The sequence below is a fragment of the Crotalus tigris genome, unplaced genomic scaffold (assembly GCF_016545835.1).
Source record: "Crotalus tigris isolate CLP2741 ecotype Arizona unplaced genomic scaffold, ASM1654583v1 scf7180000024439.5362192, whole genome shotgun sequence".
Lineage (NCBI taxonomy): Eukaryota > Metazoa > Chordata > Lepidosauria > Squamata > Viperidae > Crotalus > Crotalus tigris.
Genome location: NW_024100609.1, coordinates 3,249,513 through 3,264,215, shown reverse-complemented (window position 1 = coordinate 3,264,215; position 14,703 = coordinate 3,249,513). Strand labels below are relative to the sequence as shown.

Genomic DNA, 14,703 nt, shown 5'->3' with positions numbered 1-14,703 from the left:
GTAGCTAATCAGAAGGACATGCAGCAGGCTATCCCCTCAGAAAGGTTAGTTGTTGTTGTTGTTATCATATGGCATTATTACAGTAGCCAGGAGACCACAATGCTATTGCAGAGTAGAAGTTTTGCTTGCCAAGATACCAGCCCTGTTATATGAAATGCTTGTGCGCTTCCCAAGGTGCATCGCAGGAGGGCAGTGTTATGTCCCGATGGACTCAACAGGCAGGTTGGCTTTGTACCACAGAGAAAGATGAGCGGCTCTTTCTGCAGCATCACCCAAGGCCCCCCGATCACAATGACATCATATTTCGAAGTGCCAAACTCCATATCTGCCATGGTCCCACTTTTCCACACATGCTGAAACCCCCCATCCCTCCCAAAGACTGCCGGTACCACGAGGCAGCACCAGCCATGACCGAAGGGCCACATCCGAGTGTAGGTGAAGGATAGGTAAATCACTGAGGCTCCTGGTAAAACATGGCAGAAACGTGGGGTGAAATTGAGAGCCCAGGAATGCCAGCAGCGTCTCCCTCGGTGGACATTCCCATCTCTTACCAGTGATTACAATGGCTAGCAGGTGCCTAAGGATTATATTTGTTAGGCCTGGGAAATTTTACACATGTACATTTGCAAATGGGCATGACAGATTTCTCTGACATCTTTGCATCCTCAAAGTTGAGGAGAAGCAGATCGACACCTTGTACTCTGGAAACCAGAAAATTATGGGAAATGACTATTAGGAAGTAAAAAACCAAAGCAAAATCAAGAAGTGCCACTGATGTTATTGTTGACAATATGCTGCAAATTTAATTGCTGTGTTATAGTCAACATTGTCATATCATTCATTGTAGCCCTGAATTGGTCTGGAAGTGGGTGAGAGAGAGGCAAACTGCTGCTATGTCAAACTGTAATGGCAGAAGTTTGGGGAAAATATTCTTTATTCTCAGATTTCAATTACTGACTCTGTATGAATGGAAAAGCGTACGGGGGAACTTGTTTTACTAGTAATAATAACAATTAATATGATCCAAAGAGATATGAGTTAATAATGTCCAAAGTAGGATTAAAATACAAAAGTAACAATTAATAGCTAGAGAAAAGGGGGGTTGGAGAAAGGGAAAGTTGCTTCTTGCAAGAGCAAGAATATCTCCAATTCTGCTCTCTCACCTCTGCACCCCTTTTTCAGTTTAAATTGTGCATATTTCTCCAACAATCTCCCTGCTTTCTTCAGTGGCACTAATTTTTCTAAGGTATTTTTCTTCTTACTTCAGCCTCTGATTCCACCAAACGCATCAACGGGATTTTGTAATTACATTTTTCCCAATATTGAAAAATACTGAAATATTGCAGAAAGGAATAAATCTCTGAGTAGCATCCAAACAGCCCATCACTTTGCTTTGCTTTTCCTTTGTGAGGTCACGCTTCATAATGGTGGCGACAGGTAGATGAGCTCACAAAGGAGAAGTAAATAAAACTTCTGGTGGGCTGAATGAAAGCTCTTGTGGGTTTTGAGTAGTGGTGGTGTAGTCAGGTTTTGCTTTTATTTCACAGCGTTTTAATAGCTCAGCTTTTGTTTCTTTTTCGGTATTTATTTTCCTGCTTATTTATCTTTGTTTATTTATCACATTTGTTTATTTACATTTATTTATCTATCTATTTATTATTTACCTATTTATCTATTTATTTATCTCTTTGCATATTTATCTATTCATTTATCTATTTATTTATCTATTTATTTATTTATCCATTTATTTATCTATTTGCATATTTATCTATTTATTTATCTATTTATTTATCTGTATCTATTTATCTATTTACCTATTTATATATCTATTTATCTACTTATTTATCTATTTATTATATTTAATATATTTATTTATTTAGTTTAGGATTAGTTTAGTTTAGGGCATTAAGGCATTATTTATCTTATTTAATACATTTGTTTATTTCTATTTATCTGCTTATTTATCTATTTATTTATCCATTTATTTATCTATTTACCTATTTATCAATTTATTTATCTATTTATTTCTCAATTTATTTATTTATCTATTTATTTATTTATCTATTTATTATATTTAATATATTTAGTTAGTTTAGGATTAGTTTAGTTTAGGGCATTAAGGATGGAGACATTCTTATACTATGCAGGGAAACTCCTGTTTGAGGTAAGGCCCTCTTTTTTGTTTATTTATTTATTTACTTGTCAACTGCGTAACTCTAGGATGAGTTCAAGATTCAAAGAGGTAGCATGACATGTAGCATAAATCATCATCATCATCATAATAAAATCCCTCCTTCTAATTAATTTTTAACATCGCTTGCCTCTTTTAAATTTTATATACGATGCTCGTGTTTTTAATATTGCATTTGTATAGTACCTAGACTGAGGGAAATGGGCAGTTCTTAAATATGATAAATAAACAAATAAATAGTGTGTGTTCTAGTCTTCTGCGTGCTAAACTGCATTGGCCATTAGTCCTGGTTAACCCTAACCCTAACCCTGTCCCTTGTCCCTTTTTAGCACTGGGAAAGGTTCAGAGTGACATTGATCCCTGTTTCAATTCATCAGGTGTAACGAGGGAGGGGAGAGAGCCCCCCACCCCTTCCTACTGTGTTTGGCTGTGACAGATGGAGACAACTGCTGCAATGCATGGATGTGGTCCCTTTCCCCAAATACCTGTTCCCATGACAATCAACCCACTTGCTTATATCACTGACTGCTCCCTCACTAGACACAACAGTGGAACCTGAACAGTACATGTAGCAATGTCTTCTCTGATTATCAGCCCAGAACTGTGTCGGAGAAAAGATGGAGAGAAGCTGGCACGGGCTGACTGATTTAATAGTATTTTTATACTGATGACTCCATAGCAACTCTTGACAATTTACAAACAGCTGCCTAAAATCCATACAACTAGTAGTCACGAGGCCCAGAGTCACCCTACACTAAACCAGAGATGGGAAGATCCTAGCTTCTGACCATGTTGTCATCAGCACGGTCAATTGTTTGTACAGCCAGTTTTATATTGGAAGAAGAGGGCCATTAAAACATCACTTTAACTGCAGAGCAACTAAAGGGCAGCTTTAGCTGTCCCTGCAGCTGGCTGGAGGTGAAAGTCAGGTGATGCCGTGAGGGTTGTTACTTAACAATGGTTAGTGAGGGTCTTCATGCTATGGTTAGAGGGGCATGAGGATGAACTAGCTGATTTGATTCACTCCAACTCTCTAAATAAAATTAGCATACGGGATCCAGTGGAACTTTTGTTCCTGTTAATCCTTTTTCATAAGTGGGAAGTTCTACCATATGTGTATTTTTTTAAAAAACCCAGTTGGTCTTCTGAGTCTAGGATCCCTTCTTTCCAGACTGAGTTGACTTTACTTGACTCCAAAAGCAAAAGACCATCTGAAGAAAAAGCCTTGGAAGTATAATTTCCCATAAATTCATTTTTTCTTTTCTTTTTTTTTCAAAAAAGAAAAACATCTGAAGCACGACATTGGCCAAGCATTGATATGTGCTACTGTGATTGTATCCACACTATGATTTATAATACTTAGTAAATTTGCCTCCTCCAGTTGATTTGTCCTGAGCTGTTCAAAATGTCTTCTTTTGGCAGGTCTGTCTGCAGAAATACAGAGACCACCAAAGAGAACAAAGTGAGTAACCAACTCTTTTGTTTGTGTGGAACCTGTGGCAGGAGTGGGGATACAAAGGCAACCCTCCCTCTGCACCCCCCCTGACCCTTCCTATTTGATGACCAGTCTTCAATGTTAGTCTTGTTGGCGGGTTAATACGTAATGTCTTTTGGGAATATTGTTTAACAACACAAGTGTTTTCCCATAAAAATACAGAAAAGAAGCAGACAGAAGAGGTGACATCCTCACAGGAGAAGGAGCTGGCAGAAAAAGATGCCACCATAAGAGCTGTAAGTCATTCATTTCCCTTACAATCCTGATTTAAGCCCCCTCTTTTTGTCTACGTATCTATATTCGATGACTGATGCATGCTTCCTTTAATTTCTGCATCTTAGTTGGAAGAGGAGAACAAGACCTTAGCCAGCGAACTGGCCCATCTTCTGGAGCGGAATGAGGAACTGAAGCACTTTACAAATCTTGATCCAGAAAGTGAGTCTTATTTTAACTTAAGAACATTTTAATTGTTTTCATTTTAAAAACAAAAGCGATTTATTCATCTTGGCTGTACGAGTTCTAATTTTTTGTTACTTTTTTTTGCCAGGAGAGGCTGAGAGAAAAGAGTTGGAGGTTGCAATATTGAAGAAAAAATTGGAAAGGGAGCAGAAGGCAATCAGCCGACTCACCGCTGTAAGTATGTTCCATGATAGTAAGAAATTAGAACAACCTCTGTAAGCCAGATTTTATAATGTACTAACTGTACTTGCTCAATTTCTTTTAACAGGAGGTCTCAAGAGAGAGGGAGAGGAGAAGAGACCTCATGAGAGCCCGGGACCAGGCAATCGATGCCATCTGCTCCCAGTTGCTATCTATACCTTACTCTGAGAGAAGATTGTCGGTGAGTTTTGTCCTTCTGCTTCTGGGAGAGAAATAGACATATTTCAATTGATGACTCTCTACCCCATTCTAAAATATTTGTTTAACAATTTTCAGCCTCTGCAAGAAGCAAATAGAAAAAAATATCTCAATGCGTCAAGAAGGTAAATGATTCCATTTTTAAGACATTATATGTTTTTTTTCCATAGAAAAGTTATCATACAACATTTGGTAGTAAAAATCAAATCTATTTTGCAACACAATTTTTATTCTTTTACAGTAGCTCGGGGTCAAGTTATGACAGTTGACTCTATCGTGGTCAAGAACATGTGGGTTCCCAACCACAGATTGTAGTAGAGATGGAGTAAGTGATTTGATATGTTTATGTTTCATTCTGCTCATAGTCAATATTTTCGGGCAAATGCAATAGGACTCGGGCAAAAAAAAAAGAATTTTTTTGTTTGAATTTTTCCATGAATTGTCCTGAAATTTTCACATTGAAATTAGGCTATAAAATTCAGCCACGAAACAGGAGATTTGAGACAGAATGCCCTCTCTTATGCCATTAGAAATAGAGCTTAGATGGCTTTTCCTGGCCTGCTGGGTTGCACTGTTCCAAAGGCAAATGTAATTTAAAAATTTGCTAATATTCTACCTGCTAATTTTTGCTGAGAAGTTATTCATCAGATAAATTATTGTCTCTTTCAACTGGCTCGTTTGGATTAGACAAAAATGCTATTTGATGTGTAATTTAATGTGTTAGTTATTTTTTTTATTGAAATTCTAATCTCTGTTTCAAAATAAGATCTGGTTTTTCTTCAAATACAGGATTGCACTAACATGATTTCCATTCTAACCGACTTGTTTTTAATCTGTTTCAGTGAATTCAAAGACACCTGTACCTCTTTTGGGACTCCCTCTTCTCCCGTCTTAACTCAACCAGGAACAACCAGGACCAGCTGTGGCTCAGAGATGTAGTCAAGTGACATACATCACTTTTTACACCTCTTCCTTTAACCAAGACAATGGCAATTGGTCCCAATTTGGTCCCAACTGAAGTCGTAACATGATGACTACCTGTATTATGAAAATTCTCCTTCACCACCAAATACGCTCCTGAAGAAATTGCTTTTGGCGTCCATTTCTTGTCTGGGGTCAAAGTCAGGAAAATGCTTCCAGAAATTTGAATGTCACGCAGGATGACCGTGCCCTGAAAGTTTCTGCCCTGAGTACCTGGGATGTTAAGAAAGAACACCTCAAGAGCGCCCAGGGGAAAGACATCAAGCGTGCTTTGGTCAATGGCCTTGCCAGCCAAGTTGATACCTTCCATTTGCCCAAATGTCCACCCATCCGTTGATGATGAAGTAAAAGATGATTAGGGATCTGGAGGCTAAGTCTTACGACGATTGAACTAGGCGTGTCTAGCCTAACCAAGCAAAGGATTAGGAGTGTCATGATAGCTGTCTGCCAATAGTTGAGGGGCTGCCAGAGAGAAAAGGGGGATGGCCTATTCTCCAAAGCATCTGGAACAGGATAAGAAGTAACCGACAGAAAATCATCATGGAGGGATCCAACCTAGAATGATGGAGAAATTTCCTGATAGTGAGAACAATGAATCAGTGGAAAGGCTTGCCTCAGGCTAATTGGAGAATGTGATTAATGACTGCTTCATGGGAGTGGGAATTGCAATTAGTTACGTTGTATCTGGGGGAAGGGAATCTGGTTTCGGGTTGAACTATGTAGTGCCAATACTTTGTTTCCTGAACAAAATGTTCTTTAAGGAAGAATTCTTGCCTTGAAGTTCTTTTGCTGGGTTTCATCTATCGGAATCATGAGAGGATATGCAAATACAACTCAACAGAACGTTCTCACTTACAAGTGCACCTCAGCTGAGAAAGGAAGCTCTATATTGCTTTCCATGGCTTTCCAAGTGGACATCGATTCCTTAATCTGTTCAGATGGAAGAGTACAGCGCTGTCTCCCAAATTTCAATCGGTGACCTTTTAATCACGATGCAGAGAAACAACAGGCTATACAAAGTGAATGAATGGATGAATGGATGAATAAACTGGGTCCAAGCAATTTCTTCAGGCTTGTAAGCCATTTTGCACATTGGTAAAATTGGGCAGGAGCACGTGACCTGTTTAACAAATGGCATAACGCTGCAACTCTAGAATCGGTTACAGTCATAAATCGAGGACTACCTGTATTATAATGAATGTCAACGTAATGCAGAACATAATTTTTATAGCCTTATTTTCTGTATTTGTTTTCTTGTACAAAACATTCCATCTCCATTATTGATCATGAAGTAAAATACATTTTAAAATAAAATATATTATATTTAATGGAGAAATATATTCAAACAGCTATCTTTGAAAGAGCAGGAGAGGTAATCTAATGCTTAATTCGTTTTTATTCAATGGCCTGCAAAGGCGGGCACTTACAGGCACTACATGATTTATAGCACATACTACAGACTCATGAACCCTACATAAGAAGACAAACCTACATCACCTTTATAAAATCTAATTTAACCCTGACTTATTTAAATTCTCTCTCTCCCTCTCTCCTTCCCTCCCTCCCTCCCTCTGCCAGGATCTAATTTAAGAGGGATATGGCTAATATGTTCATTTATTCTTCACTTTTGTGTCATTTGGAATGCCTGACCTTAACTGTGTTAAGTATTCTCTCTTATGAGAAACAACGTTAATGCCAGAAGACCGAACAAAGAAGCTATCTCAGGCATTTCGGGGTCAGCCAAAAATACACTGCAATAAATACGATTTCCATATTTTTTGAGAAAGGACCTTTCCATGCAATAAAAGATAAGAATTGAAACAAAATGAAAACTGAATGAGGAGGAGGGACTTTCTCTCAGGCTCACACCAGGCCCTCCCAAAGTGGCACGCTGCTCTTTGGTCCCCACATGACTTGGCAGAGCCAGGTCTTCATGCTCTTTGGAAGGCCGGGAGAGTGAGGGCCAACCTCACCTCTGGAGGCAAGATGATCCAGGAGGTGGGGGGCAATGGCAGAGAATGCTCTCTTCTTAGATCCCACCAGTAGAAATTCTTTAACTGACAGGGTCTGTAACATACCCTTTCCACCTAACTGGATGGGACGGGCTGGGACAAGGCGCTTACTTAAGTAAACTGATCCCGTGCCATGAAGGATTTTAAAGGTGATAACCAACACATTGAATTGGACCGGAAAACAAACTGGCACCCAATGCAACAAGAGATATTAAAAACAGTTACAAAAATAATTTTAAAAACCCGAGAAATATATTACACAATCTTAACCCAAATTTTATTCTGAATAATTTATTTTTAAATCATGTTACAAAATGCTTATAAAGAGAATTCTTTATCAGAAACACCAATAGGAGCATGCTTCATCCAGCCTGGGGAGAGATTAAAAAGGTGGCCCCAGGGAAAAGTACGGGTTGAACTTCTGGAGCAGGTGATAAAACATTGGTTGATGCAGGTTCATTGGTCTAACGGGCCATCATTATCCACCACAAGATTTATAGGCATAAGATAATAAAAAATGGCAGCTGCTGACCAACGCAAAACACAAGAGCTTCGGATAACATGGCTGCCAGAGAGGTGTCCAACTGGTGGGGGGAAGGAGGTATGTCTCAGGCACTGTAGCTAATCAGAAGGACATGCAGCAGGCTATCCCCTCAGAAAGGTTAGTTGTTGTTGTTGTTATCATATGGCATTGTTACAGTAGCCAGGAGACCACAATGCTATTGCAGAGTAGAAGTTTTTCTTGCCAAGATACCAGCCCTGTTATAGGAAATGCTTGTGCGCTTCCCAAGGTGCATCGCAGGAGGGCAGTGTTATGTCCCGATGGACTCAACAGGCAGGTTGGCTTTGTACCACAGAGAAAGATGAGCGGCTCTTTCTGCAGCATCACCCAAGGCCCCCGATCACAATGACATCATATTTTGAAGTGCCAAACTCCATATCTGCCATGGTCCCACTTTTCCACACATGCTGAAACCCCCCATCCCTCCCAAAGACTGCCGGTACCATGAGGCAGCACCAGCCATGACCGAAGGGCCACATCCGAGTGTAGGTGAAGGATAGGTAAATCACTGAGGCTCCTGGTAAAACATGGCAGAAACGTGGGGTGAAATTGAGAGCCCAGGAATGCCAGCAGCGTCTCCCTCGGTGGACATTCCCATCTCTTACCAGTGATTACAATGGCTAGCAGGTGCCTAAGGATTATATTTGTTAGGCCTGGGAAATTTTACACATGTACATTTGCAAATGGGCATGACAGATTTCTCTGACGTCTTTGCATCCTCAAAGTTGAGGAGAAGCAGATCGACACCTTGTACTCTGGAAACCAGAAAATTATGGGAAATGACTATTAGGAAGTAAAAAACCAAAGCAAAATCAAGAAGTGCCACTGATGTTATTGTTGACAATATGCTGCAAATTTAATTGCTGTGTTATAGTCAACATTGTCATATCATTCTTTGTAGCCCTGAATTGGTCTGGAAGTGGGTGAGAGAGAGGCAAACTGCTGCTATGTCAAGCTGTAATGGCAGAAGTTTGGGGAAAATATTCTTTATTCTCAGATTTCAATTACTGACTCTGTATGAATGGAAAAGCGTACGGGGGAACTTGTTTTACTAGTAATAATAACAATTAATATGATCCAAAGAGATATGAGTTAATAATGTCCAAAGTAGGATTAAAATACAAAAGTAACAATTAATAGCTAGAGAAAAGGGGGGTTGGAGAAAGGGAAAGTTGCTTCTTGCAAGAGCAAGAATATCTCCAATTCTGCTCTCTCACCTCTGCACCCCTTTTTCAGTTTAAATTGTGCATATTTCTCCAACAATCTCCCTGCTTTCTTCAGTGGCACTAATTTTTCTAAGGTATTTTTCTTCTTACTTCAGCCTCTGATTCCACCAAACGCATCAACGGGATTTTGTAATTACATTTTTCCCAATATTGAAAAATACTGAAATATTGCAGAAAGGAATAAATCTCTGAGTAGCATCCAAACAGCCCATCACTTTGCTTTGCTTTTCCTTTGTGAGGTCACGCTTCATAATGGTGGCGACAGGTAGATGAGCTCACAAAGGAGAAGCAAATAAAACTTCTGGTGAAATGAAAGCTCTTGTGGGTTTTGAGTAGTGGTCAGGTTTTGCTTTTATTTCACAGCGTTTTAATAGCTCAGCTTTTGTTTCTTTTTCGATATTTATTTTCCTGCTTATTTATCTTTGTTTATTTATCACATTTGTTTATTTACATTTATTTATCTATCTATTTATTATTTACCTATTTATCTATTTATTTATCTCTTTGCATATTTATCTATTCATTTACCTATTTATTTATCTATTTATTTATTTATCCATTTATTTATCTATTTGCATATTTATCTATTTATTTATCTATATCTATTTATCTATTTACCTATTTATATATCTATTTATCTACTTATTTATCTATTTATTATATTTAATATATTTATTTATTTAGTTTAGGATTAGTTTAGTTTAGGGCATTAAGGCATTATTCATCTTATTTAATACATTTGTTTATTTCTATTTATCTGCTTATTTATCTATTTATTTATCCATTTATTTATCTATTTACCTATTTATCAATTTATTTATCTATTTATTTCTCAATTTATTTATTTATCTATTTATTTATTTATCTATTTATTATATTTAATATATTTAGTTAGTTTAGGATTAGTTTAGTTTAGGGCATTAAGGATGGAGACATTCTTATACTATGCAGGGAAACTCCTGTTTGAGGTAAGGCCCTCTTTTTTGTTTATTTATTTATTTACTTGTCAACTGCGTAACTCTAGGATGAGTTCAAGATTCAAAGAGGTAGCATGACATGTAGCATAAATCATCATCATCATCATAATAAAATCCCTCCTTCTAATTAATTTTTAACATCGCTTGCCTCTTTTAAATTTTATATACGATGCTCGTGTTTTTAATATTGCATTTGTATAGTACCTAGACTGAGGGAAATGGGCAGTTCTTAAATATGATAAATAAACAAATAAATAGTGTGTGTTCTAGTCTTCTGCATGCTAAACTGCATTGGCCATTAGTCCTGGTTAACCCTAACCCTAACCCTGTCCCTTGTCCCTTTTTAGCACTGGGAAAGGTTCAGAGTGACATTGATCCCTGTTTCAATTCATCAGGTGTAACGAGGGAGGGGAGAGAGCCCCCCACCCCTTCCTACTGTGTTTGGCTGTGACAGATGGAGACAACTGCTGCAATGCATGGATGTGGTCCCTTTCCCCAAATACCTGTTCCCATGACAATCAACCCACTTGCTTATATCACTGACTGCTCCCTCACTAGACACAACAGTGGAACCTGAACAGTACATGTAGCAATGTCTTCTCTGATTATCAGCCCAGAACTGTGTCGGAGGAAAGATGGAGAGAAGCTGGCACGGGCTGACTGATTTAATAGTATTTTTATACTGATGACTCCATAGCAACTCTTGACAATTTACAAACAGCTGCCTAAAATCCATACAACTAGTAGTCACGAGGCCCAGAGTCACCCTACACTAAACTAGAGATGGGAAGATCCTAGCTTCTGACCATGTTGTCATCAGCACGGTCAATTGTTTGTACAGCCAGGTTTATATTGGAAGAAGAGGGCCATTAAAACATCACTTTAACTGCAGAGCAACTAAAGGGCAGCTTTAGCTGTCCCTGCAGCTGGCTGGAGGTGAAAGTCAGGTGATGCCGTGAGGGTTGTTACTTAACAATGGTTAGTGAGGGTCTTCATGCTATGGTTAGAGGGGCATGAGGATGAACTAGCTGATTTGATTCACTCCAACTCTCTAAATAAAATTAGCATACGGGATCCAGTGGAACTTTTGTTCCTGTTAATCCTTTTTCATAAGTGGGAAGTTCTACCATATGTGTATTTTTTTTAAAAAAACCCAGTTGGTCTTCTGAGTCTAGGATCCCTTCTTTCCAGACTGAGTTGACTTTCTTTGACTCCAAAAGCAAAAGACCATCTGAAGAAAAAGCCTTGGAAGTATAATTTCCCATAAATTCATTTTTTCTTTTCTATTTTTTTCAAAAAAGAAAAACATCTGAAGCACGACATTGGCCAAGCATTGATATGTGCTACTGTGATTGTATCCACACTATGATTTATAATACTTAGTAAATTCGCCTCCTCCAGTTGATTTGTCCTGAGCTGTTCAAAATGTCTTCTTTTGGCAGGTCTGTCTGCAGAAATACAGAGACCACCAAAGAGAACAAAGTGAGTAACCAACTCTTTTGTTTGTGTGGAACCTGTGGCAGGAGTGGGGATACAAAGGCAACCCTCCCTCTGCACCCCCCCTGACCCTTCCTATTTGATGACCAGTCTTCAATGTTAGTCTTGTTGGCGGGTTAATACGTAATGTCTTTTGGGAATATTGTTTAACAACACAAGTGTTTTCCCATAAAAATACAGAAAAGAAGCAGACAGAAGAGGTGACATCCTCACAGGAGAAGGAGCTGGCAGAAAAAGATGCCACCATAAGAGCTGTAAGTCATTCATTTCCCTTACAATCCTGATTTAAGCCCCCTCTTTTTGTCTGCGTATCTATATTCGATGACTGATGCATGCTTCCTTTAATTTCTGCATCTTAGTTGGAAGAGGAGAACAAGACCTTAGCCAGCGAACTGGCCCATCTTCTGGAGCGGAATGAGGAACTGAAGCACTTTACAAATCTTGATCCAGAAAGTGAGTCTTATTTTAACTTAAGAACATTTTAATTGTTTTCATTTTAAAAACAAAAGCGATTTATTCATCTTGGCTGTACGAGTTCTAATTTTTTGTTACTTTTTTTTGCCAGGAGAGGCTGAGAGAAAAGAGTTGGAGGTTGCAATATTGAAGAAAAAATTGGAAAGGGAGCAGAAGGCAATCAGCCGACTCACCGCTGTAAGTATGTTCCATGATAGTAAGAAATTAGAACAACCTCTGTAAGCCAGATTTTATAATGTACTAACTGTACTTGCTCAATTTCTTTTAACAGGAGGTCTCAAGAGAGAGGGAGAGGAGAAGAGACCTCATGAGAGCCCGGGACCAGGCAATCGATGCCATCTGCTCCCAGTTGCTATCTATACCTTACTCTGAGAGAAGATTGTCGGTGAGTTTTGTCCTTCTGCTTCTGGGAGAGAAATAGACATATTTCAATTGATGACTCTCTACCCCATTCTAAAATATTTGTTTAACAATTTTCAGCTTCTGCAAGAAGCAAATAGAAAAAAATATCTCAATGCGTCAAGAAGGTAAATGATTCCATTTTTAAGACATTATATGTTTTTTTTCCATAGAAAAGGTATCATACAACATTTGGTAGTAAAAATCAAATCTATTTTGCAACACAATTTTTATTCTTTTACAGTAGCTCGGGGTCAAGTTATGACAGTTGACTCTATCGTGGTCAAGAACATGTGGGTTCCCAACCACAGATTGTAGTAGAGATGGAGTAAGTGATTTGATATGTTTATGTTTCATTCTGCTCATAGTCAATATTTTCGGGGAAATGCGATAGGACTCGGGCAAAAAAAAAAGAATTTTTTTGTTTGAATTTTTCCATGAATTGTCCTGAAATTTTCACATTGAAATTAGGCTATAAAATTCAGCCACGAAACAGGAGATTTGAGACAGAATGCCCTCTCTTATGCCATTAGAAATAGAGCTTAGATGGCTTTTCCTGACGTGCTGGGTTGCATTGTTCCAAAGGCAAATGTAATTTAAAAATTTGCTAATATTCTACCTGCTAATTTTTGCTGAGAAGTTATTCATCAGATAAATTATTGTCTCTTTCAACTGGCTCGTTTGGATTAGACAAAAATGCTATTTGATGTGTAATTTAATGTGTTAGTTATTTTTTTTATTGAAATTCTAATCTCTGTTTCAAAATAAGATCTGGTTTTTCTTCAAATACAGGATTGCACTAACATGATTTCCATTCTAACCGACTTGTTTTTAATCTGTTTCAGTGAATTCAAAGACACCTGTACCTCTTTTGGGACTCCCTCTTCTCCCGTCTTAACTCAACCAGGAACAACCAGGACCAGCTGTGGCTCAGAGATGTAGTCAAGTGACATACATCACTTTTTACACCTCTTCCTTTAACCAAGACAATGGCAATTGGTCCCAATTTGGTCCCAACTGAAGTCGTAACATGATGACTACCTGTATTATGAAAATTCTCCTTCACCACCAAATACGCTCCTGAAGAAATTGCTTTTGGCGTCCATTTCTTGTCTGGGGGTCAAAGTCAGGAAAATGCTTTCAGAAATTTGAATGTCACGCAGGATGACCGTGCCCTGAAAGTTTCTGCCCTGAGTACCTGGGATGTTAAGAAAGAACACCTCAAGAGCACCCAGGGGAAAGACATCAAGCGTGCTTTGGTCAATGGCCTTGCCAGCCAAGTTGATACCTTCCATTTGCCCAAATGTCCACCCATCCATTGATGATGAAGTAAAAGATGATTAGGGATCTGGAGGCTAAGTCTTACGACGATTGAACTAGGCGTGTCTAGCCTAACCAAGCAAAGGATTAGGAGTGTCATGATAGCTGTCTGCCAATAGTTGAGGGGCTGCCAGAGAGAAAAAGGGGATGGCCTATTCTCCAAAGCATCTGGAACAGGATAAGAAGTAACCGACAGAAAATCATCATGGAGGGATCCAACCTAGAATGATGGAGAAATTTCCTGATAGTGAGAACAATGAATCAGTGGAAAGGCTTGCCTCAGGCTAATTGGAGAATGTGATTAATGACTGCTTCATGGGAGTGGGAATTGCAATTTGTTACGTTGTATCTGGGGGAAGGGAATCTGGTTTCGGGTTGAACTATGTAGTGCCAATACTTTGTTTCCTGAACAAAATGTTCTTTAAGGAAGAATTCTTGCCTTGAAGTTCTTTTGCTGGGTTTCATCTATCGGAATCATGAGAGGATATGCAAATGCAACTCAACAGAACGTTCTCACTTACAAGTGCACCTCAGCTGAGAAAGGAAGCTCTATATTGCTTTCCATGGCTTTCCAAGTGGACATCGATTCGTTAATCTGTTCAGATGGAAGAGTACAGCGCTGTCTCCCAAATTTCAATCGGTGACCTTTTAATCACGATGCAGAGAAACAACAGGCTATACAAAGTGAATGAATGGATGAATGGATGAATA

The 14,703-nt window shown here is 38.7% G+C and overlaps 1 protein-coding gene and 1 long non-coding RNA gene across 2 annotated transcripts; both read left to right on the top strand.

Annotated features, from left to right (window-relative positions):
• Positions 1-197: 197 nt before the first annotated feature.
• Positions 198-6,837, top strand: LOC120302883. Its single transcript, XM_039331899.1, has 9 exons — positions 198-435; positions 3,588-3,653; positions 3,849-3,922; positions 4,028-4,121; positions 4,234-4,319; positions 4,414-4,527; positions 4,623-4,669; positions 4,786-4,869; positions 5,387-6,837. Exons 1-8 carry the CDS (start codon positions 198-200, stop codon positions 4,811-4,813), a joined length of 747 nt encoding a protein of 248 aa, XP_039187833.1. The 3' UTR covers positions 4,814-4,869; positions 5,387-6,837.
• Positions 6,838-10,531: 3,694 nt separating this feature from the next.
• On the top strand, positions 10,532-12,717 carry LOC120302907. Its single transcript, XR_005555273.1, has 5 exons — positions 10,532-11,784; positions 11,980-12,053; positions 12,159-12,252; positions 12,365-12,450; positions 12,545-12,717. It is a non-coding gene; the product is annotated as an uncharacterized LOC120302907 (long non-coding RNA).
• Positions 12,718-14,703: the final 1,986 nt, after the last annotated feature.

Excerpts from the sequence above, each read along its gene's own strand:
- LOC120302883 (XM_039331899.1), top strand. The coding sequence starts at position 198 with ATGTCCCGATGGACTCAACAGGCAGGTTGGCTTTGTACCACAGAGAAA. Across the intron at positions 436-3,587 it reads AGGGCCACATCCGAGTGTAG|CTGTTCAAAATGTCTTCTTT; the intron begins GTGAAGGATAGG and ends ATTTGTCCTGAG. Across the intron at positions 3,654-3,848 it reads AGACCACCAAAGAGAACAAA|AAAAGAAGCAGACAGAAGAG; the intron begins GTGAGTAACCAA and ends ATAAAAATACAG.